The 24698-nt window shown below is 39.9% G+C and overlaps 2 protein-coding genes across 2 annotated transcripts in view; both read right to left on the bottom strand.

Moving 5' to 3' along the window:
- Window positions 1–469: 469 nt before the first annotated feature.
- Window positions 470–1360, bottom strand: LOC308290084 (trace amine-associated receptor 13c-like; the record flags this gene model as incomplete). The annotated part of the gene is made up of 1 exon (XM_080731859.1): window positions 470–1360. The coding sequence occupies one exon, from the start codon at window positions 1358–1360 to the stop codon at window positions 470–472; it is 891 nt and encodes a 296-aa protein (XP_080587985.1).
- A 7955-nt stretch (window positions 1361–9315) lies between these two features.
- Window positions 9316–24698, bottom strand: part of nlk2 (nemo-like kinase, type 2) — a 30326-nt gene continuing 14943 nt past the window's right edge. The window contains exons 5-11 of the mRNA XM_080732286.1: window positions 22925–23010; window positions 22323–22532; window positions 18938–19039; window positions 18191–18277; window positions 16826–17024; window positions 14705–14798; window positions 9316–14080 (exon numbers count right to left, since the gene is read on the bottom strand). Of these exons, the coding sequence (XP_080588412.1) occupies window positions 14026–14080; window positions 14705–14798; window positions 16826–17024; window positions 18191–18277; window positions 18938–19039; window positions 22323–22532; window positions 22925–23010 (833 nt within the window). The 3' untranslated portion in view covers window positions 9316–14025. The remainder of the gene's footprint in view (window positions 14081–14704; window positions 14799–16825; window positions 17025–18190; window positions 18278–18937; window positions 19040–22322; window positions 22533–22924; window positions 23011–24698) is intronic.

The raw sequence follows: 24698 nt of genomic DNA, 5'->3' as shown, positions 1-24698 counted from the left end.
TAGGATCAGTTATGTGAGCAGTTTGCATGATCTGTCAAAACAAGATTTTGTACAATCTGAATAAAATGTAGGCACATTGAGCAAACAGATTTATTCTAAAACAAAACTCCTTTTTTTTATTTTTTATTTTTTTTATGTTTACTTTAAAACACAGAAATAGTAGATCATGAAAGCAAAAAAATATTTTTTTTCTTTAATTTTTGTCATTTACAAAGATTTATTGCAAAGAAAAATATATAATTACAATGTTCAACTGTCACTGTTAAAAGAGAACAGCTGTCAAAATATCAGAATAGAGTATAGGTAGACAAACCGCTTCCAGGGCCATTCAAGGTCAGGTTTTGTCTGAAAAACTAAACAAACTATTAACTAATAAAACAAAATAGTAATGCGTGTAATACAAAGAAATGTGTATTTAAAAAATAAATAAAAAGTCACCCTGCACATGTGATCAGATTACTTTATAGTTTTAGTTTGATAAATGTATGGTTGAAGAATGGTGGCTGAATATTTTCAATGTAATAATGAGATGAAAACATTTTCTGAACCATGGATAAAACAGGGCATATATAATTGGGTTCACGGTTGAGTTGAAGTAACCCAGCCAGACAAACACTTCAAAGAGTGCAGCAGGTGTGTTGAAACCTGTGTAGGCATCGATTATAGAATTCAAAAAGAAAGGCATCCAACAAAAGATGAACACGCCAACAACAATGGCCAGTGTCTTGGCTGCCTTGTGCTCAGACCGTGAATCCTTTCCACTGTTTGGATTCAAGTTGTTAATGTCCTTAATCTTTCTCACGTGCTCTCTAGCCACAAGAAATATTTTAGTGTACAAGCCCACCATTACAGTACAAGGAAAGATAAAAGCTATGATTGTGTCAAGGCTTCCCCAAAGGATATTAAAAAGAAGGTTACAGCTCCCAAGGCAATAGATGGATTCCAGGAAATTCTCTAAACCTGCTACATTAGCACCTGAATACATGAGCCCATAAGAGTAGATTGCAGCTAGTGCCCAGCTGGCAAATACCATAAGCCACGCCACAGGCATGGTGATGGTCCTGGAATAATGCAGAGGGTTGCATATTGCCTCGTGTCTATCCACAGCAATACAGATCAGGTGGAAGATAGAGACAGAGGTGAGGAAAAAGTCAAAGCTAGAGTGAAGTAGGCAAAAGGTGTCTCCGTAGAACCAGCAGCCCTGAACTGCTCGGATGGCGCTGAAGGGCATGACAGTGACACCCAGGAGAAGATCTGCCAAGGCCAGAGACAGAATCAAGATATTTGTGGGGCTGTGCAACTGCTTGAAATGAGCAATAGACACAATGACCACCAAGTTCCCCACAATGGTTACTAGCATGCCCACTGTAAACACAAAATATAAGCCAACTTGGGCCCCCATGCTGAATTGGGCCCTGACACATGAGACATTAGAGTATGGGTAACAGAGTTGCTCCTGAGAAAGACCATTAGTCATTGTAAAGGCAGAAACACATACAATTTAGGCATTTAGCATGCTCTTATCCAGAGTGACTTGCAAAATGCATATCATGCAGATCATAGTAGATGCCACAAACCCTAGTCAACAAACTAGGGTAAATGGTCAAATATATTGTATAAGAAGGCAAAGAGTATAAAGCAACTAGTACCGGTATATCAAACTATATAAACATCAAGCCTAGCATCTGTCTAAACAACATACTATTTAAATAACATTCTTAGCATTTGTGGTCAAGCAAATGATATGTCTATTTAAAACATATATGTGAACAAGTAACCAACATTCACCTGACAGGTATAACCAGCATCTCTCAAAAAATAGGCAACAAGAAGTGATATAAGTATTAAAAATGTAGGCATTCAGCAGATCCAGAGCAACAAATCAGAGTAAATGGCATGAAACCTGACAGAGTAAATGGTCACGCAAAGTCCGAAGAGGTCTTACAGACAACACACCGGAGAGTGAGACCTGCAAGGTTCAGAGCTAAAAAAGACACAAAAGCAACATCAGTGAGAGACTTTGGAGATCTCTGACTAATCAGAGAAGATGAGGGAGATATATACCCCCTGGATCTCTCCTCGTCCACAAGGCCATCCAATCACAAGCGTCACACGTACTAACGTAAACAGGCTCACATCTTAAAGACATTTTTATTTATACATTAACTCTTGTCTACAAACTACAACTATTGTATCATACCATGTTCTTAGAACACCCTTATAATTCCACTTGAATGCAACAATGTGAACAATAATGAGTTGGAAAAATAATAATGATGCATCACCATCATAATAATCATTGTTATAATAATACATATAGCAGCATGGCAGCAAAGACAAGTTTCCACCGCATGAGACCAATGACTGGAATGTTTAAGGGTTTTGTGATATGCTTATATAAATTGTTGACAGCTGAATTTTCTGTACTTCCACGTTTGTAGAAAATGTACTGTAGTAACCGGAAGAGTGGGCAGTGGGCACCCAAACATTCAAAATGGCATATTTTTCCTAAATGTAAATAAAGTGGCCTGAAGTAATGGCAAGTATGTATGCATGATTTGAACATGCATGAACATTTGAAATGTAAGGCCTAATATTTTAACAGTTGCTACAAATACCAACCAAACCTGTAGCAATTAGCCAGTCATTTTGGTGCATGAACAAGTTCAATACTTGATATTATACTTAATATTACTTCAGACCGTTTCCCAAATTCAAACAGCCAATTTAACAAATATGAAGAAAATGCATAAAAAATCTGCAGAAATAGCATTTCATCATTCAGTCTGATAACACTGAAGGGTGAGTAATTTGTTCCATTCGTCCTTTGGAGTCTTGGAAAGAAATTAGGTCCCTGGTTCACAACACAGGTAGGTGACAAGGGTGTTGCAAGGGTGAGATTGCTAATGAATTCCCAGTTCCTAGAGGTGTGAACAGTCAGTGTTCTTTGGGCCAAAATAGTCACAGAACACTAGCACAGGGGGACCAAGGGACCACACCAAAACAACAACCTCAAACATTAACACCTTTAATTGATGTTTGTGTTACTTCAGGTCATTTATGTCAAACAGCGAACCAAATTATGATCATTCAAACTTGAATGTATGAAGTTGAAAATCTAAGAATAAGGTAAACGATTAGTCTGGACTATGGAAATCAGACAAATCTTCCAGAGCAGGACAAACAGGGCATTAGTAGCACACAGCAGAACATAGCCTGAAGACATAAGTGTTCACTAAACATTTTGTGAGCTTGTAGATTGGCTATTTAAGCTTAAGAAAGGTGCAGAAGGGAAAAATTAGGGGACCAAGAAAAGACCCGTGCATGTGGTGGACAGACATACCCCCGCGTCACGTGTCATTTGTTATTAAAATACCAAGGTTCAGGGTTTTTCAACAAGTTAGATATGCCATTGAACATTAAAATAACAGATGTTAGGTACGTCAGAGTACGTAGAGAGACAATTTGTCACTGCATTTACTATGGGCCTGGGGGCAGAACCTGTCAGCGGGGGGGTGTTCGGCGGGAGGACACTATACTGACAGTTTTGATTGATTGATTGAAGAATTTATTAGAAGTTTGCAACTATTGAGCTGTTGAACTATTAACTATTGAGCTGAACTATTACCACACAATATATGTGCCCACTGCCCAGTCTTCAGCGTTTCTCTAAACCTCGCGCAAAGCATGTTTCCGCGTTGGTAAAACTAGCTGATCTACAAGCTCACGTTGTCTGGTGGATGCGACGTGTTGTGAGCTTGCAGATCAGCTATTTTCGCCGTACAACACACATACGACAAAGGATAGTCAGGCTAGCGAGACAAGCTGAGTGCAGACAGCACTGCATATTATCATTGTACTACCATACAATATCGGGCTTCGCCATATAGATACGCGTTCGCCATAACGGTGCGGTAGGAGACATTTCCCCACTTCGCCACTTCGGGCTTCGCCAGATCGGGACTTTCCCCTGATGGGCGTGGTAACAGACAGTAGTGTACAGTGAGGAAAATATAAATAAAATACAAATTTAAAACATAAAAAGGTGATCACCTCCCTAGGGTCCCCTCTGAATCATGTCAATGCTGCAGTACCACAGCTCCATTATATATGACTATGTACTATGTGTACTATGAATATGATATCAGCAGGCGAAAGGGCCAGCTGACTGCTATTTAAAAACAGGCCTGCTCAAGCTCAAAACAGAAGGAAACATTCTAAGATGACCCCAAATCCTTTATGCAAAGTAGCAAACCAAACCAATTCAAATGCAGGAGAAAGGTGTTTTTGACCAATGGTCTCAGTGAAAGCAGTATCTGGGTGTCGGTGCTCTAACCTGTAAACCTGATTAAATTAACACAACAATGAACTGTTGCCTGAGCACATTATTCTGATCAACCTTAAATACTGCTGCTGGTGGAGGTGACTCTCACTCTCAGTCAGTATATCCTTGGAAGAGGTTTACATTGTGGTCGTCTCTTCATAGTTCAGATTTTATGCTAGATTTTTAAGTTAAAAGTTGCATTCATGATCGGAGTGTGGTCAACAAGCACATCGGGGACCAAACCAGGTAGGCCTAAATTTGAGAATATCTTCTCAGATGTCTTTATTTTAACCATGGTCATTCAATTCAAAGGAGCTTTAATGGCATGAGAAAACATGTTTACATTGTCAAAATATAATAAAAAACGGTTGAAAAGGGGAACAGAGTTGGAGAGGGTACAGCTTTGTGTGAACAGAGCAGAAGTAAAATTGCATTGTATGTATGTTATAGGGTATAAAGCTTTTTAAAACAAATAGCAGCAATCTTTTGCAGTCACTTTGGGACAAATAGCAGCATTTTTTGAAATAATATACAAAAAGAGACTCGGATTTAAAATGTGTTTAAAGGTAGCTATATGGCAGTAGGTCTTCTAGAGACTCTAGAGGTCACTCAATGGTTTGTAGTTCTTAGTTCTACAGTGGTTGTATTCTAGCATAGTTGTATTCCATTCCACTCACTGCATTGCAAAGTAGCGTTGGTTACTTGGTTATACTGTATCAGGCTGGGGTGAGAGGCCTGACTGCACTGGAAAACTAAAGCTGGCAAACATGTCATACTCTGTAGATTTGAAGATAACTTTACCATTATCTTATGTGTGTAAATAATCTGATTTAATTATAATTTAGTTCCACCTGAAGGACATTCTGCTGACCATGTTATTTGTGGGACACCAGGGGACAGCAAAGATTCCAGGTAAACCAACTTCTTCTTAACCAATACTTGCATGCAGTGTGAGGATTTCTCATACTACCCATGTACATGAAGTATACTTGTGATGTGATCCATCTTTATCAATTTTTGGTTATTGAAATTGTGTTCATTTTTGACCGGAGCATGGATTTAACATTTGTAGCCTACCCACTGTGTGAGTGGTAGGCCTATCGTACTCCTTCTCCATTTTGGTTCTGTGCTGACTCGTACCGTATCTTATTGCAGACTTGTGTGGCCGAAGAAGCGCCGGAGACAGATTGTTTACATTCCCAAACCAACTCCTATGGAACGATTCAACTTAAAGAATATAAGCGTTAGCCAGCTGTGTGAGCAGAGGTCATGCGAGATGAAGATGATTAACATGCTCAAAGAGCAGCAGAAGTATTTTCCAAGGGGACATGTACCCAAGCATGGTGAGTTCAGACATCAGTGCAGTTTTGAGCAAAAGGTAAGCAGGGTCATACAGAGCACACAATCTGGGAAGGGTCGAGTGAGAGTCACTCCCCATGATTCCAGACCTTTTCAGAGAGCCTGTCTGCTTAGAGTGGTTACCTGAGAAGTCACACTCAGGGAGAGCCACTGACTGTCTGGACAGACGGAACACTACCTCTGCTCTCCCCATGTGTAAATACAATACATTTGCAGCTAATACAACAGCATGGCAAGCAGCACTGTTTGATTCTGTAAAGCTCATTAAAAAAATCTGCCTTATTAGCCCGTATAGTTCTAACAGCTTTGGTCCATATAGTTACCTGTGGGAATCCAGAGTTTGACCAGATGGGCCATGCAAAACGCGTTGGTGTACAAATGACCAGGGAAGACCAAGAGTCCTTAAATTTGCTCAGCATCGTAGAGAAGATGTCCGCACTTGAAGCAGGTTAGTAGTGGTGGCACTGGCATCAGACCTCATTCTGCTTCCTCCATCTAAATAATGTGTGTGAAAGTATGTGTTCTCAATTACTGTATGTCTGTGCTGGTGCATACATGCACGTTGTTTTCCGTATCTGTTTTCCAGGGGAAACAGTGACGGACTTCCCCGTGTTTGGAGTGTTGGACAACACATTCTTCACAGGGACAATTGACAGGCTTCATTTTGACAAGCAGAAGAAACTGGTGCTCAGCCAAGTCAAGAGATTAAATAAAGATGTTGAGCTTTTTACTGAGGATTCTGGAGAGCATAAATTTCAGGTATTTATATCTTTGCATTTAATGCACTCTTTTATTTTAACTAATTATAGCTGATTAAGTACATTGCAAACAATAACAAAAAATCTTTACTTATACAGGCAGCTATGCATAAGCTCCTATTTGACCGTATGGTGAGTGGAGGTGTGAAGAGAGAGCACTTTATTCAACACCTCCAACTGCAGCCTCAGCAGAGCCTTGGGACAGAGATCCATGGTCTATCACTGTCTTGCAGTACCTTTGGAGAACTCCTGGATCACATACTAAGCACCATGGCCTCCTCAAAGATCAGACGGGCTGACAAGTTGCAGGTCATCTACCTTGTTGAGGCCACCAATGGGACAATGCGTGTCCAGTTTATAGAGACTCAACTGAGAGCGGAGCTGGCAGGATACCTGGCCTATTGGAAGGGCCAGAGAGAAGCCCATGGTGTGGACATTGAGGATGCATGGAAATGTGGAAGTTGCAGCTACAGGGATGACTGTGAGTGGAAGAACAATGACTTAGTGGAGGCAAGGATGGATGGAAAGCTGCAGTTAGACAGTCACATGGTAGAACTCCTCATTTCTGGGAGTCCACCCATGATGGACGTCACAGCATATATGATGGAGTTATAGATATGTATTTATCACTCTGGTATAGACATATTTCATTTGTATGTGCTTGCTCATATTAGGTAGCTAATCTGCCTCTTGTGTGTCCGTTTAGTACTTAAAATGTCTGTGCCCCCAGGCGCCGCAGGGGGTGCATGCAACTTTGTTTTGGTCTGATTCTGATGGGCTCCTTCTGGTATGTCAACAATATTAGATAGCAAGTTAACCATGTCTGCATAAATGTCACCACAATCTGGAACCATGCCTTTCCGACGCTTGTAAGATATCTTCTCTGGAATAAACCCAAATACATTTATAAATAAGAAGTTTCCTGCGTTTATTGATGTAAATAATTCATATACCATCGGATAGATATGGGGTATTTACTAGCGAAATATCACACCCATGTTTAGTGAGCGGTGATGATGATAGACCCACATGACGTCACAGGATAGACCAATCTCATCATTATAATGTCCAATCAGAAAAGCGACATACGGATACTTAATAAGTATTTGAGGAGGTGTTGGTTTATGTGGACATACACACAATGTCACATATTGGAGCGGCTAGCACAGCTCAAAAATAAAGCTTTATATTTGCATATTTTTCAGAGCCCCAGGGGTCATCTATTTGCCCAAATGTACCCAAAAATACCCCAAAGTGTACCCAAAAAATACTAAGTACAACAACATAATCCGTTCAGCCAGCTCCTTTTAGAACTGAATCATTTTTTGGGAATAATATAATCATAATAAGAGTCACCAATCAGCCAAAATGGCTATAAAATATAGCAGTAATCTCTCTTGAGTAATATATACATTTTTTACATAGTAATATGGTATAATATTACTGTTTTGGCAGAGTAATCACTTACACTACTTGTTACTGGGCAAAGTAATATGATTACAGTAATATATTACTAGTAACTAGTTTCTGCCCAACACAGCTATACTTTCAATGTTATGTAAAGCTCTCTACTGTTAACTGAAATTAACCTCTCATACTCCTGACAAAATGTTATTTAGGGGGCAGATTTAGCTGTTCAAAAGTATATACTATACTACGGCTAGGTACTGTTTCTCCATATATTTGGAATTTCAGGGACAGGGCAAATATCTGTTGCCCTGTCTTCAAAGATCAAAATCTTCATCTCCACCTTTGTTAACCTTAATCCATTAAAGCAACTATTATTAGCTGTTGTCAATACTTATAATACATCCACGTTTACATTCCTACAAAATTGCAGGTACTGTACTGATCCAGTTTATTCTGAACAAAAACAAATCTTTTTGCAGGCCCAATTATAAATTGGATAATTGACCATTTGACCAAGATGAATTCAGGGTATTAATTTATCTGTACAGTACACAAACAACCATAATTATCTTCAGCTGTATTACACCATGTGTGGAAAAGGGTCCACTGTTAACGACAACCAAAGACTGTCTCAGCTGAGGCAGGCCATATTACAGTAATCTATATTGATTATAGGGTGTCTGATGTTGAAAGACTTGAATGCATTCACTCATCTCAAATTACACAATTATCAAATCTCTATGGTTTATACACATGACAAATGTCTTCCTTATCAGTTATCAAAATAGGTCTTATTTAGCCCATCTCATTTTGGTTGTCGTGTATTCTACCAGCTGATCAGTCTGATGTTTTAGTGAATGTGATAGAGGAGGCAAGTAATGATCAAGAAGCATTGGCATTCTTTATGTAACATTTAATGATTTCACCATTTTCCAAATCTACACTTTCTTTTATAGAGACCTCACTTTTTTGATAAAGACCCCCCTCCCCAAATGCACACCTGTCAATTGGGTTCCTTCATGACCTTCACCTATATTTCTTGAGCGCAGAGTAGAATAGATGCATCTATGTACTGTATATACTGTAAATTGTATTCAAATTACATTGTGTCTTGAGTATAAATTTCAAATATATAAAAATTTGTTTGACAGCAATATTCTCTTGATCCAAATAGTCACAACAGCTTCAGAGTTTGTTTGTCCGTGACACAAAGCTCGTCAGTTATTCCTTTTTTTTTACTTTTCCAAAATGAGCCACGGTGGATTCAAGTACTTCATTCCAACACAAAGTAATAAGTAATAAGAAACTACTTTATGTACACAAATATCTCATAGAGGAAAGGGTGGGGGGCGGGGGGGAGTAACAACTTTTACCCCTGCCGGTTGTGTTCATTCCTGAGAAAGCTCCCATTTCCCCATTGACAAAAGCTAATTGCCTCAATTAACTAACGAGTTAGCCGAGTGATCTTTGCACGGTGATAAACTATAGCCTACAATAACATGATTTACAATGAAACACTGTGAGAACTCCTCAAATATAGGATGACATTTATTTTCTTTATACAAGTTGAATTCTGGTCAAGGTTAATTTGATTTACTCTGAACTGTAAAAGTCAAAGTCAAGCCTTTTCTCCCAGAGATTTGAACGCAACCATCAGAGGCTAATGTGAATTACTTCCCCTTCCCGCTGTGTCCTATCCTATCAAATATAATGCAAAGTCGACTAACAGTCAGGGAACTTGGCTGTTGCGTATAGGTTCATAAATACAAAGGTCTGATAACAACATTTTAGGTGAATGGTTTTCATTTAGAGTGTCATATTGGCTGGATGGTGAGGGAAAAGGACAGGGACAATAGTTGTTCATTTTCAATATAAAAGCCTGAATGGACATTCATGTGGTAAACAACCAATCTCCACGAGAAAACATGAACCTGTGTAGGTAAACAAACCAAGTTATTGAGTTCAAGAGGTAGAGACCAACAGGGTGAATCCTTTTTTATATACATATTCACACAATAGTGTTCTGCGAAATCAAAGAAATGACGAGAACAAACTAAATACTTCTAGTTTAGGCGTCACCCACAACTTTGTTGTCCACACAACATACAATTAACACAAATGTTGTACATTGTGAATCATTATTAGTTTGCGTTTGCTGCTCTACAGAACCTAGTCACAGCATAGAAATCAACAGATATTTACATTTATATGCAAGTCTTGAAAATAACAAACTTTACAACCCTAGAAATTTGCATGGCAATAACCTTTCTATACAGCAGTATTGTGTAAGGTTTTTTTGTGTTCTGTAGATTTGCTTAAAATTTCCCCCCTTTTAATCATATATACACACACATATGAAACTTTGAATCGCGAGAATGCATGCCATAGAATTATCTAAAAATGGAATAGAAAATAAAAGTCTAAATATATTAAATAATTTACTTCAAAGCTTTTTTTTGGAGGGAGTGTGGAAGCAGGGCGGGTATGCACGAAGAGAGTATGGCAGATGATACGCTGCACTGTGTTTATAGATTGGCTATTTTTCGGCGAGCGACACCATCGTGCGACAGTATAAATCAGGCTTTAATTATAATAAAAGAACAAGAACAGATGCTTCATTAACGTGTTACTTGCTTCCTGTAATACAGTGACGACCCCATCCATTAATGCAACCCATGAATGAACATTCGATTTGACACAATCAAGACCACATACAAATTATATTGCTGGCATGTGTACCCTATTAGTCCTATTAGGAATGACCAGATCAGACATGTAATCACCATTTTCTTTCCTAGAGACTGGGGGGCAAATTATGGGCTGCTTCTCAACGCTGTGTCAACTGACATCACCAAACACAATATTTTACATTTCATTTTTTTTTTTAATTTGTCAACATTAAGAATCTTAATCCTTTTTAGATTCCAAAAGTCACTCTGAAGTGACAATATTTTTGCGTTCACATTTTATGCGCTGAGAGATCCTCTTGGTTGTGAATGTGAAGGTTGGTTAACTGTGTCTGGTCAGGTCCTAAGCAGACACACAGAAAGAGAACACATGCATGCGGTACATTCCTTCACTGAAAAACCACTAACAATCTGATTGGGGTGACAGTGTGTTTCTCATGCTCTTTAGCAATACATCACATAACATATATTAACAGCAGTTCATTGGTCACATGTGCCTTCAGCTGTATTGTTAAGCTTTCCTGTTCTACAGGAAACTACCCCTCTCCTTGCTCCCTTTTTCATAAATAAATAACTATGTGGGCCTATGGAAATGAGATGAACTGCATTTTATTGTTGGGGAAAGATGTCAAATGACTTCAGTTGATTTTAACCACATGAAACCTAGCGTCCCTATTCTAGGGCAAACATTTGCCAAAATAGCAGATCTGCAAGTTCAAAACGCATCGCAAAGCGTGGTAAGCTTGTACAGTATATCAGCTATTTTTGACGAACGTGACGAATTGACATTGATGTGAAAACTATGCAGACCCAATATAGAGCCCAAGGGAATTAAGTACAGGGTAATACAGGGTTTAAGTGGTTAACAATTAAAGACAAGTTCATGATGTAACACTGCATGGGGAATGTCTTTATGTTTCATTCTTAAAATGTCTAGCTTTTGACAGGCAAACTGTACAAAACAAAATAAACAATAAAATACTAACTTCCAGGTAGATAACTGTGCTGTGGCTAAGTGGATTCAGTGTAAAAACCTTCAAGTCTGATCAATGTTATGTTTCATTGTCCTCATTTCAAACAGAAATAAAACTAGACTATAAATATATATAAAATATTTCCTGTTACCCCCCAACCCACCCCTCAATCAACTTATGTTGGCATTTATTGGCCTGGCTGTTGTAATGTTTGCTTAAAATTGTGGTTTTAAGTTAAAACTGCAATTAATGGGCCAGCAAATGATCTAAACAACAAAAGACAAACAGTTGTTGTAAACACTTGTGGGGCCTTGTTTAGAAAACTTGCATAGATTTACCACTGACAATCTATGCAAGCATAAGGGTGGAAAACTTGCATTTATTTATAAGCGTATGCATGTTTACATAATGAGGCCCCTAATCCAGTGTTTCTGAACCAGTTGTTCAGGACAAAACGTGGACTGTAAGATGTTCTGACAGGGACAGGGTCACGGACAAAGAACACCTTTAATAGAGGAAAAATAAATATATAATATATTGGGTCCTGGCTTCATGGTCAACATAAAATTGTGTCCTAGTGCAAAACCAGTTGAGAACCACGGCTCTAATCTTTGGCTAGAAAACATTTATTCATCATAGCAAAATTGTTGGCCTAATTTTTAAGCACGCCAAAACTGAGACGTATTATGTTTAAAGACTTCAAATGAGTTGTGCCTGCACCTGAACGAATGTATTGAATTCAGTTTAGGCACACGAAACCAGGTAAAAAATATTCTTTTAGCTTCAGGTTTGCAATTTAACTTTGCATCAAGTTAAAACATGATGAGGGTGTTTTAAAAAAAAACACCATGTAGGTGTATGTTATATTGAGCCGAAATGGCAACTAATGCATCCTCAACAAGAGTAAAAATAAAACCTAGCAGTAGAGAGGGGCGCTCCGTGGAGGGCATATCACCACCAGGCCAGGTGTTTCTGCACCTGGCCTGTTTCTGCAACAAACAGTGATATTGGTGCATTTATGGCACCCCCTATCGGCCTAAGTGAACTTGCTTTAGACGCTTTGTCATGTAGAGGCCCTAAATATAGGATTCAAAATTGGGTAGATTGGGCAAAGTGTTCATGATTTTTGGCATTTTTGTCAAATAGGCCCTTCCCGCAAACTTTGGAAGGCAAATATAGCCAATCGGAAAGGCATATCAAAACTCTGTTCACATGACTCCAGAAATGTGTGTAGCAATTTGTATGAGTTTTGGACAAAATTGAGTAGCAAAGTGTGTTTTCAAAAGAAAATGCAAAATAGCTAGTTAGGCAAAAATGGGCATGGCCTATGAATCAAGGGAAAATACATTTTGATTGAACAACCTGGTTCAAGAGTTACTGAACAAAACAAAGCGAGTTGGTATAGCACCACCATGAGACTGATTTAAAAAATTTGGAGTGGATGTACTTCCTTGGCCTGCATGCACAAAGGTTTGGTGCCGATCAGTCCAGTGGTTTCCAAGATAAGTCCCAAATACACAGACGCACACACACACACACACACACACACACACACACACACACACACACACACACACACACACACACACACACACACACACACACACGCACACACACACACACACAGGGTCTAAAACATAATCTCCAGCCCCAGCCTTCAGCTTGGCAGAGATAGAATAGACTGTAAAGGCTTGAATATTAAATCTAAATAGATTGTCTGAATATAAAGTAAACTTTGATTTAGCGAATATTTGACTGACTATTATAGTCAACATTTATGCGGATGGTTGAATTCAGTGTGGCCTAATCTTGTAGGGCAGTAAACATTGATTCCAATTAAAGATAACAGTCTAAACTGATTTTTTTAGGGCAACCGCATAAATAGAAAAAGAAAAATCTTTGTTACAATAGCTATCGAAATCCCTGTCCATGCCTCATAACGTTCTCTCCTTCTAGATTTAACATAAGCTTCCAGTTGCTTATCAACCTGGAAGTGCTAATGTCGGATTTATTTACATATAAACATTCTGATTTGGTCTATAAAGCATTGCTTTTATACACTTGCATACAAAACCGTCTAATATCCAACAATCAGTGGTTTATACGTTTTTTTGTTTTGTTTTTCTTCTTCATTACTATGAATGTACACACACAGGTAGGACACTGTAGTCCTGCTCTCCAGTGAAATGCTACGCAGTTTTGGGGAAAAGGGAATAACAGAACTGCACCCATTTCGCACCTCCTTTCTGGAAGGGGATGTGCATCGATCGATGAGCACAGACCCCTGTGAACAGAAGTATAATACGTTTACAAAGTTATGTTCATTCAAACTTTGCGTGCAAATTAATTAAAAAGAAAAAGGAACCGTGCAAGCGGTGTGAGAGGGTTGGTACACGCTCCTTCCTGGATGAGGGGGTTGGAAACGGGGTTCGTTCTGTCAGGTGCATTCTTGTTCCCGGAGTTCAGCAGCTTGGTCAGTTGCAGTAGCAGTGAGAAGACATTTGCAGCAGTAGCTATTCCCACACCAGTGGAGACGGGGGCATTTCAGATGGCTGGGCCACTGTGGAACTATACAGAGACAAAAATGCTGTTTATTTCAACTGCCCATCTACTCACAAACTGGTTTTTCACTTCATGTAAAACATTCTGGACCTTCCCTTCCATCCAAATTGTAATTTCAGATTAATTATATAAACATGAGATATATTTTCTATAAATGTATGCATTACAACTACAGAATAATACATCTTCAACTGTCATTCACATGAATAGAAGTACAGCAAGGACAAATAGTTTTATAATTTGTAATTCCATTTCCAAATTTCTTGCATAGTTTTGTCTAGACTTGATTGTGCTCCTTTATAAACTGCCAAATCAAGAATGATTAAGGTTATGTAAGACTCTCTGTTATGTGTTAACTAAATCAAGAATCATGCTCCCATTTCAAACCAAAACTGACCCCTTCATGGACAAAGCACTTTTAATACACTGTGTTACTTTCTTCATCAAAAGTGTGAAATGTTTACCTTGGCCTCCAAATTCTTACTTCTCCATGAAGTCACAATCAAATAATAGATAACACAATGTTCCCTTGTCAAAGGTGTTTGTCAGAACATCCAGAAAGCCCGTTTTTGATCCTGTTCCACAGGTTGAGAATGACTATGCTAAAAGCAAACAGAGCATTCCTCTTACCTAATAAAGCTTTTGAAAGCAGCTGATTGTGGGTTAATACAGAGAGGTACTCTGTTCCCTTTCTGCTGCTCCAAGATGAACTGATGGATGATCTCTGTTGAGAACAGAAAAATACATCACATTAATGATAAAGTCAAGATGTCTCGAAGTCTCTAGGGTAAAACCTCCAACCCTCCAATCCCCAGCACCATGTGATCATGAGAGCTATAGACACGATTATACAGTATGGGAACATATCATTCCAGAAGTCTGTATGAATCTTAGCAATGACACAGAATAGGTGGGTCTTTTATCAGCCACCCAAATCCACCCTGTCAGTGTATTATACACCATGTTATAAAGACCAGATGCTAAACTACAACAGCAGAGTGGTATTATGTACGTTAACATGCTCTCCACTTCCACTGTAGTTCTGGTTTCGGGACAAAGGGAAATGACCGGCTTTTCTAAGACATTGCTCTGACCAAATGTTAAATAGTGAATAGTACTTCAACAGTTCTCACTCGAGGGGCATATTCTGAAAGACTCGTTCGTAAGAAAGGTTCAGGGAGAGATAATATCCTGCATTTTATTCATTCTTGTCATGAGTTTTAAGCAACCCTAAAACAGTATATTTGTGTAAGAATGCTATCTCTTAGAACAGACAATTTTTTTTATCTATTTTCAAGATCAGATAGTCACACTGCAAAGCAGGTCAATAAAGGCAGTGCCAGTTTAGGGTTTCATCTTCCTATAACGTTTTTTAAGTCCAACGTGGTTCTCACACTAAGGTTGCACTGCCGATCCGACCAATATGTTTTGTCCCTTTTAAGCCCATGTATGGATATCCCTGATGCAGTGTTGTATTAGTATGGTCAGCTATTTTTGGCTAAAGTTCTCAGAACATGGACGTTAGCATTCAAGTGGTTAATATAAAAAAAGGAAGAAAAAAAAAGAAAAGTTTCTATCAAACAAAGATTTGGAGGACCCCCTGTTGTAACTCTGAGGACCCCCTGAGGTCCCGGACCCCCTGTTGAAGACTCCTGCCCTAAGATATCTGCACACATGCTAACAATATACAGTATCATGCAGCTCTAACCAACACAAGATCACTTACACATTACTGTGTTATCAGTTAACAGTATTTGGTTTGTTTGTGTACATTATCTTGGGTTAGACAGTAACATACCAAAACATGTTACTCACTTTACCAAGTCATGGAAACTAGTTACAAGTTTAGTTTAGTAAAAGTGCTTTTAGCTCGGTTGCTCCGTCATCGTTAAATAATCAGCAAAAGGACTCGAAACCTCTCCATTTTGTATCGCTTGATTCTTTTAACTGTTCTGCTGCCGTTGACAGTCCTCACCGTCATTGAAAGGGTTAATACCATGGCGCCGTTGACGGTGAGGACTGTGAATCTTAGTGTATATACAGTAAAGATATTATTACTTACTTAATGTCGCTCCGGTCCCGCCCGCATCGGTAATGTCGGCGATTTGTTTACAACGCACGTTGGGCGTGCACGCGAAGTGAAGCTCCTCAATGTTAAGTCAATGGAGAGGCCCATAAAGAAACTTCATTTAAACAAAATAGCCATTTTGAGACATTTTGCAGCAGATCTAAATGTAAACAAGGCACAAGGCAGGGCGCAGCCATCTTCCTCTTCTTGTCCCACACTGTCATGTGACTAGATGACGTAATCGTTGCCGTCAAGTGATAATCCAAAAAAACAAAAACAACCCCCTTCCAGCCCTTCAAAATAATAGCGGCGGCCTATGGAGGAAACGGCGTGGCACCGAGGCACCAAGCAACCTTCAGATTAAGAGGCACTAATTGTGTTAAAGCCCAGATTGAAGGATTGTTGACCTCAGAATGCACCTGCTTCTACCTTGCACTGTCCAGGTATCAGGATGGTCTTTTTATACACCATAATTATGAAGTCTGCTCTTTTAAGTTAGGAAGGTAGGTGTGTGTGTGTGTGTGTGTGTGTGTGTGTGTGTGTGTGTGTGTGTGTGTGTGTGTGTGCGCGCGCGCGTGGGCACGCTAGTGTATACCACCTCCGTCGTCATGGCTCACTTGCAAATGAGATGTAAATCACAGTGTGATTTTCTCTGGTTAAGTAGGGCATGTAATCCAACTCACCCTTGACCTGCCGCACAGAGCTGAGATTCTTCTCAAAGCCATCGTCAAACTTGGGATTGGTGACGGGCTCAAAGTCGCTGGTGTAAACACGCCCAGAGGAGGTGGTGTAGCAGCACTTGCACATGCAGGTGTGGTATCGCAGTCGCCCCTCATCCAGGTAAGGGTGAGCCAGGGCGTCCTTTGCTGAAATCCGCTTCGACTGAAGACCAGAACAGAGAAGTCAGACTTTTTCTTGTCAAGGATATGTATCAGGCCACGGACCCCCATTTAACCCCATTAAGACTGGAATGATTTTATACCTTAGCTATTGAAAGATAGCAGCGTAGCGCTGCGAGCTTGTATATCTTTGAATATATAATTTTCAAAGCAAACTTTTGTAACTTAAATCTTTGCTACTGGGGGTCCCTGGAACAAAATATTTTGAGATGGGGGTACTCGGCCAAATACCTATAATTTTGGGGGTCCTATGAAAAAGTTTGAGCACCACTGAAACATGAGTTTTTCAAAAAGGATTTAGAAGACATTTATGGAATCGGATCAAAATATTCCAAGACTTGCTCAAAATGTCACCATGTTTCTAAAATAACACATCTACAAGCTCGCAGCATGGCATTCGGTGCTGCGGTGTGAGCTTTTATGTGTTTATTGTTTATGAGAATACCAAATTATAATATTTGTACCACAATTGTTGTTCCAGCATTTAACATTATAAATTGCCCTGTCTTTAACCACAGATTTGATTGGTTAGATATTAATTACTAGCTAACTACCATGAACACAATAGTGACATATATTGCTAATAGACCCTATTCACGGCCCGCCCACGCATGCGCACTCAGCAAATTTCTCAGCAACTTCCTGGTGTTGACGTCAGCTTTGAAGAGTAAAGTAACACAGAAATTGCTGGACTTAAAGCCAACAAATCATTATTTCGAATGGTAAAGTAAATTATAACGCTTTGTGCCTTTTGCTATCTTGTGTTCTTGATCATGCTAGCCGTATTTTAGGTACTATTCGGAAATTGCATTAAATGTGCAATTTTTGTGTTAACTCTATGGGATTTTAGTAAGGTTTTCCCCTTCAACCGTGACGTCAGCACCAGGAAGTTGCGTAACGTGAATTCGGTCAATTATGGTAACTAAGGAGAATTTGGATAATGCAAGCTTTCATGTTATTAAATAGCTTTCATGATTAGCCTGCTATCAGGATGTTGTTGTTGAAAACCTAAAGCTCTACATTGTAGAGCTTTAGGTTTTCAACAACAACAAAAAACCCATAACCATAAATTAAGTGTTTAAAAACGTAACGCTACCTTTCATTTCAATAAATAATGTACAGTCAGAGTAAATGAATAAGCGTACTCACAGGATCAAACACCAGCATCCTGCAGAGAAGGTGCACAGCTTCATGTGTGGCTTGGCTTGACAAGGTGTACAGGACAGGAAGGGAAGGCTGGGGAACAATGCAAAAGGTCATGATGTGATACGCAGTGGTGTAAAGTAACTAAGTACATTTACCTAAGTAATGTACTTACCGGTATGTACAATTTTGAGGTATTTGTACTTTACTGAAGTATTTCCAATTTCCAATACTTTTACTCCACTACATTTATTTGAAAACTTTAGATGTTTGTGTACTCAAATAGTAGTTGAAAAGTGGTTAAGTCATCCTTTAACACTCACCATTTGAGTACTTTTCCCACCACTGGGGATACAAGTACACAAGCATCATCTGTTCTGACAGATTGAATTTCTTAACACAAACAGTGTTCAGATGGAGGGGACGCTTCTCTGCCTAACTTAACATCAGCGTTTTCCCCGCTAGCCAGAGGTGGCCAATGCATCACGTAGCAGTGATTATTTTCGACTGAAACTGTGACAATTCTTTTTAGGGAGGTACTAGTGGAGAAGAGATCCAGTAGAATTAAAAGATAAGTAATTTTGTTTTTGGTTGCACTCTCTGACAATAGACGATCTACAAGCTCTAAAAGACAAAAACATTTCAAATGACTAAACTAAATTAAATTAAATGTTATTCAAAAGACTATGACTAAAACTAAATAAAACCTCAGTGAAAAGCAACACTGGCATGTAGCCAATAGCCATCGTTTACCTGTTTATGAGGTCCCCTGAGGATGTGTGCACGTGCGCCCTCACATGCCGTCCTCATAGCTTCCAGAGAAGGAGTCCCCAAAAGGTCTGTGATCAGATCCAGCTAAGATAAAAGATTAGATTAAAAGATTAGAATTTGTCTCATTTACATTCTCAGAGAAAATAAGCTTTAATCAGTGCTAACTAGCTCAAAGTCTTGGAGTGATTCACATTTGGTCCTACTTTTAGGCATACTTCAGAATAATAAAAAACTAACTTTCCTCTCCAGCAGGGTTTACCAGAGCTTGAGAGCTGTCATAATCCATTAGATCCAGAAAATTCGTTTTTTTTAACTGACCTTGTTACAGCAGCAGCAATATGATAGTTTCATTAATTAAGGAGTTGTGATTTTACAACCCACTGCAATTATATAAATGGCATGTAATATTTATCCCTTGTGTGTTAAGTAATACACAGCAATCACCATGCTACGCAATATTTCATAGTAAACACCACACTTAATTCCAGTTTCTCACATCCCTCTCTGCTATTATTGCAGCAGATATCAATATAATATTAAAGGAGAAGTTCACCACCAAAATTACTTTTCTTTCTATTGATTACTCACACCATGGAGACTTGAGTTCAATAATATTTTTTTGTATTTGTCGCATTCCTAAGACAAAAATTTGGATAAAGTAAATTTACCCCCATTGATTATTGAACTCAAGTCTCCATGGCGTGAGTAATCAATAGAAGAAAAGTCATTTTACTCCTTATTAAACACAAGAGGGCAAATAAAGTATTGCAATGTATAATAATATGAACAGATCTTGCCATCTTTAATTCACCCAAAATTGCTTACAAAAAGTGCTCCTATAAGGCTGATCCCTGCCACCATAGGGCAATAATAGCAGATGTGGGGCACAAAGTCAACTGGCCTTAAACCAGACCTGGGCATTGTGCAGCCCGGGGGCCCTATGCGGCCCTTTGGTTCACTCTGACCGGCCCATGTAGGGTTAATGGCATATTACAAAATAAACACATTTTCTCATTTTACCTCATGCATGGACTAAAGCTTTATTGCTTTTATTTTGAAGTTTTTTATTTACGTACATATGTACACATTGCGTACATCAGCACGTGTGCGTGATCATTGGATCGTTGTCTCAAAAACAAGCAGGTGGTCAGACTGGTCACAAGTCAAGACGACCTGCCTTACCTTACCCATCAAAAATGGATAAAGTGGCTAAAAAAGAAAAGTTGATGCCGAATGCAAGGTTTTCAACAAAAATTGGACTGCTAAGAATTTATTTCCTGAAGTCGGAGGTAAAGCTGTGTGTTTAGTTTGCGGGAGCACTGCCTTTTGGCACGGCCCTCCACAATATTTTCTGTTGTTCATGTGGCCCCATGGAAAAGATAAATGCCCACCCCTGCCTTAAACCCTTTACTATGAATATTGCATAGTATGGGGATTGTTGTGTATTAAATATTGCATATTGTTGTCTATGTACTAGGGACATTAGACTACATATGCCAGTTATAATATGGTAATGGGTTGACAACAAACAGGCAATTTGTAATCACTGTGTGAAGTGAAACTTAAATGATATCCCTCCTGACGTAGCATGGTCAGTCACAGAAATGATTCCATTTCTATCTAAGTGATATATTTTAATAGTCTTGCTGTTCCATTCGCTCCTATCCCATAATATGTGCACATCTGTTGAGAACTACTCCTAATGAAGTCTCCTTAATTGCGGTGTTGATTGAGCTCTTTCGTAAAGGAATATTGATAACATGCTCCTGTATTCCTTTGACTAAAAGTAGGACTCTGATAATTACAGGCCATGGGAAACAATATGTACATTATGCTCTGAACTTCAGTGAATGCACGAACGAGCACACCCCCCGAATTACCATGGCACACACTCACACATCCATGTCACTATTTCATCTCGGTCAGGAAGAACACAAGGGTTTCTCTGCGCGCACGCACGCGACGCGCGCGCACACACACACACACACACACACACACACACACACACACACACACACACACACACACACACACACACACACACACACACACACACACACACACACACACACACACACACACACACACACACACACACACACACACACACACACACACACACACACACACACACAGTTTCCTGTTTTGCTGTGGTTGAAGTGCAGTCGTGCATGTTGGTAATTTGAATCTCAGTGAAGCTTTTTGTCATCTTAGGAACCAACTACTGCTCGTCTATGTTCGTCTTATGAACCTTGGAACCTGTTTTTATCTGTGGATAGTCTACAGTAAACAGTTCAATAACTGGCAGATGATTGCAAAACCTCAGTGTGGTTGTTTTTCCGGAAATTCATGAATAACATTTCCATTATACAAAATAAATGTCTTCCTTTAGAGCTCCGTAAAGTTTGATTTAGATGCTCAGTTGTCAAAGCCTCATCCTTATTGCAATAATTAAAGTCCAATAACAGTTCTCGACAACTGCCTAGGCCGTCAGCAAGGGGGAGAAGACGACAGCCACCTCATGGCCCCCCCTAAGTATCAAGAAATCTTGTGAAATAAAATGTCGCCAACATATCATCGGACAATATTTAATAACTTGACAATGATACAGGAAAGAAGGAGGAGGCACAAGCCTAATTGATACCAGTAATGCCTGACACAGCCTAAAATGCTGGATGGGGTATCGGCAAGTATAGAAGTCTATGCATCTCGACTCTATGCCAACTTATGTAGAGTCTTCAAATGTGTGAACACCAGTAAGGCTCTGTAATAGACCACCAGACGTCCTGGTGTCATGCCGATAGATGGCGCTATCCCCCAGGTTATTGGGGGCTATTTTTGTGTTGAAATCCCATAGAGAAATCTTAAGATCATGTCATATGAGAAGTGAGTTAAAAAAAATCAAAATAAGAAATCATCCGGGCGTTTCTGTCAGGGGGTTGGCTCTGCACCGTTTATTCATATTTGATGTAGCCTGTTTCTGGAGAAAATCAAATTAATTCTTCCGGAAAAAGTCAGCAACTACAATTCTGGGACACGTCCAGGTTTGAAATCACTCTTAGTAGCCGCGTTCATGGGAAATGTAGTCGTTGAGTTTTGTTTGACTCGTTTGTTTGACTCTAACTAAATAAAAAGTAAATTTGTACATTCCACCTTTAGTCGATATCTCATATCCATACGAGTAAAATCTCTGGGGTGCGGATTTCAACACAATGGGAACCTAGCGCCCTCTAGCAGCAGTGACGTCTGACTTAAAGGTCTATAAAGACATGATTTTGAATGACAAAGGACAATGGGAAGGGTGTTAGTTGTGGGTACCTATATGCTTTCTGGATAGGTTAGTTGTATGTGTGTTCAGGTCAGTCACCTGCTGGATGGGACTCTGGGCCTGGAAGAGAATGCGTCGCCCCAGCAACTCGGCGAAGATGCACCCCACCGACCAGATGTCAATGGCATTTGAGTAGTGGCGGCTCCCCATGAGGATCTCTGGGGCGCGGTAGTACTGGGTCACCACCTCCTGAGTCATGTGGCGCGACTCGTCCGTCTCCTCCACCCGCGCAAGACCAAAGTCACAGATCTGGAGGACGACAGTTCACGGAATGTGACAACTGAAGGGAGCTTTCATTCAGACTAAACTAAAACCTCTTTCATTTTGGACGTTGTGAAAACAGGCATTCCTGGCATTGCATGAGTGCAGAATGTTGAATAAATAGTGGCATAGCGAGGTTTCTGGTGCAATCTCGATCATGGTAATAATGTGTGATGCAGCACCCTTTTATGATCGAGTAGGTTATTTGCTTCAGCACACAAGATAGAAGCGCAGCACAAAATGTCAGGTTTAGGTTTTGTCAACAATTGAAGAGAATATAATATATTGTGGAATATAATAGTACATTATAGCTGTAGCTGTCTCATCAGTATGTTATTGTCATTTTACAATCATCACAGCTGTTCAATGTCCAAACGCACCTTCAGCACACAATTGCTGTTAACAAGAAGGTTTCCAGGTTTGATGTCTCGATGTAGAATGCCTGCTGAGTGAAGGTATTTAAGTCCTGCGGGAAACAGCAACATGGAGATTTAGTTCTTACTTCTTACTAGTATCCTTTATTCCTTAGATTCCTTAGATTCCTTAGCGGCCTATAATCTACTTTTTAGTATCCACATACAGAGCAACAATGTACATTCGATTCATACTCTGTACATACAGAGGTAGTATTATTATATTTTTTACACTACCGGACTATTTCGAGCCAGTTCCTGGGGACTACCATCGCTAACAAATTAAAACAGGACAGAAATATCTCCACCACTGTGAAGAAGACCCACCAGAGATACTCAGTGTCTCACAGTTTATGTTGACCTGGATCAACTCCTCTTAAAAGGATAGTTCAGCTTTTAAAATGTGGAGTTTGGTTGCCCAGAAATGTCCACTGGAAGCTTGATAGCATTTTGTAGCAATGTTAATGGAAATGGTGTGCAACGGTGCTGTGCACGGGTGTCTATTGATTTTGTATGTAACTCTCCCTTTTACACCAAACAAACATGACGTTCTCTAATCTAGGCTATCATGTTCCAAATGTTAAAGGGGTGGTGACATCCAAAAATAAATTTTGAGTTTTTTATGCTTTTTTTAATGTTTCCTGGCCTCAATTACACCAAAAAAACACCAACTTTTAACTTGCAGTCGTTCCCCTGTTATCTGTGGTTTTTTGACGATTTCTGCATAATGAGGCTCTGATGCTCTGATCATTGGCTCTCGGACAGTGTCGTCACTAGCAGTTAGTGCACCCCCCCCCCTCCTCCTCCTCCTGGGCTCTACTCTCTCCCTGTTTATATTTCTCCACAGCCCACGTTTTGAGGAAGTAATCTCTACATTATATTGTCCTTTAATCGTAAATATGGGCATATAAAATACATGTGTCCATTCAAATATCTTATTTACATCAATATCCTTCATATCAAGTAGTCAGTTTATGCTTTTGTGAAATAGTGAAAATCGCTATGTATCGCTATGTATTTTCCGCCCTGGCTGCGTCCTTGGACAGCGCCTCCCTCCTCATTACCGAGGCAGAGGACAGCGCTCTGCTCCCGGAGCAGCAGAGCTCCGTGGAGAGCCTACTATAACTCCATGCTGCCCTGTCCTCCCCCACACACACACGGGCACGGCGACCCGGCGAGCAGACAGTAAAACGCTATGATAACACAAGCAATAGGTGGTTCTCTAAACGGAGGCATTTAGCCGGTAACCTCGGTCCCGGGGTAAGAAAAAACATTCGCGACTCTCGATGCTGTTCGTGTGTGCCTCTTCAGGGCTCAGCTCAGCCTCTGTGTGTCAGTGTGTGTGTGTGTGTGTGTGTGTGTGTGTGTGTGTGTGTGTGTGTGTGTGTGTGTGTGTGTGTGTGTGTCTGTCTGTCACAGTGTGTCTTGTACCAAAGCAAAGCAGCGAAACAAATGCATCGCGTCTGCGAACAATGCATGCATCTCTCGGTCAGTGTTGGAGCCGGGGCGGTCCTCTGTGTGTGTGTGTGTGTGTGTGTGTGTGTGAGTGAGAGAGAGAGAGAGCGTGCGTGTGAGAGCGTGTGTGCGTGACTGCGTGTGCGTGTGTGTGGCCAGTGCAAGGGAACGTTTGGGTACCATAGTTTGAGAACTGCTGGCCTAAAGGGCTGAAGTGAGTGATTTGTATTAATAATCAAAATCAAAATGATTGTAGTGGAGAGATAAAGTGCATTTGCCTCTGAGA

Source organism: Nannobrachium achirus, assembly GCF_963921795.1.
Source record: "Nannobrachium achirus genome assembly, chromosome: 8".
NCBI lineage: Eukaryota > Metazoa > Chordata > Actinopteri > Myctophiformes > Myctophidae > Nannobrachium > Nannobrachium achirus.
The sequence above is the reverse complement of the archived record's forward strand: the minus strand, read 5'-3'. Positions and strand labels throughout refer to the sequence as shown.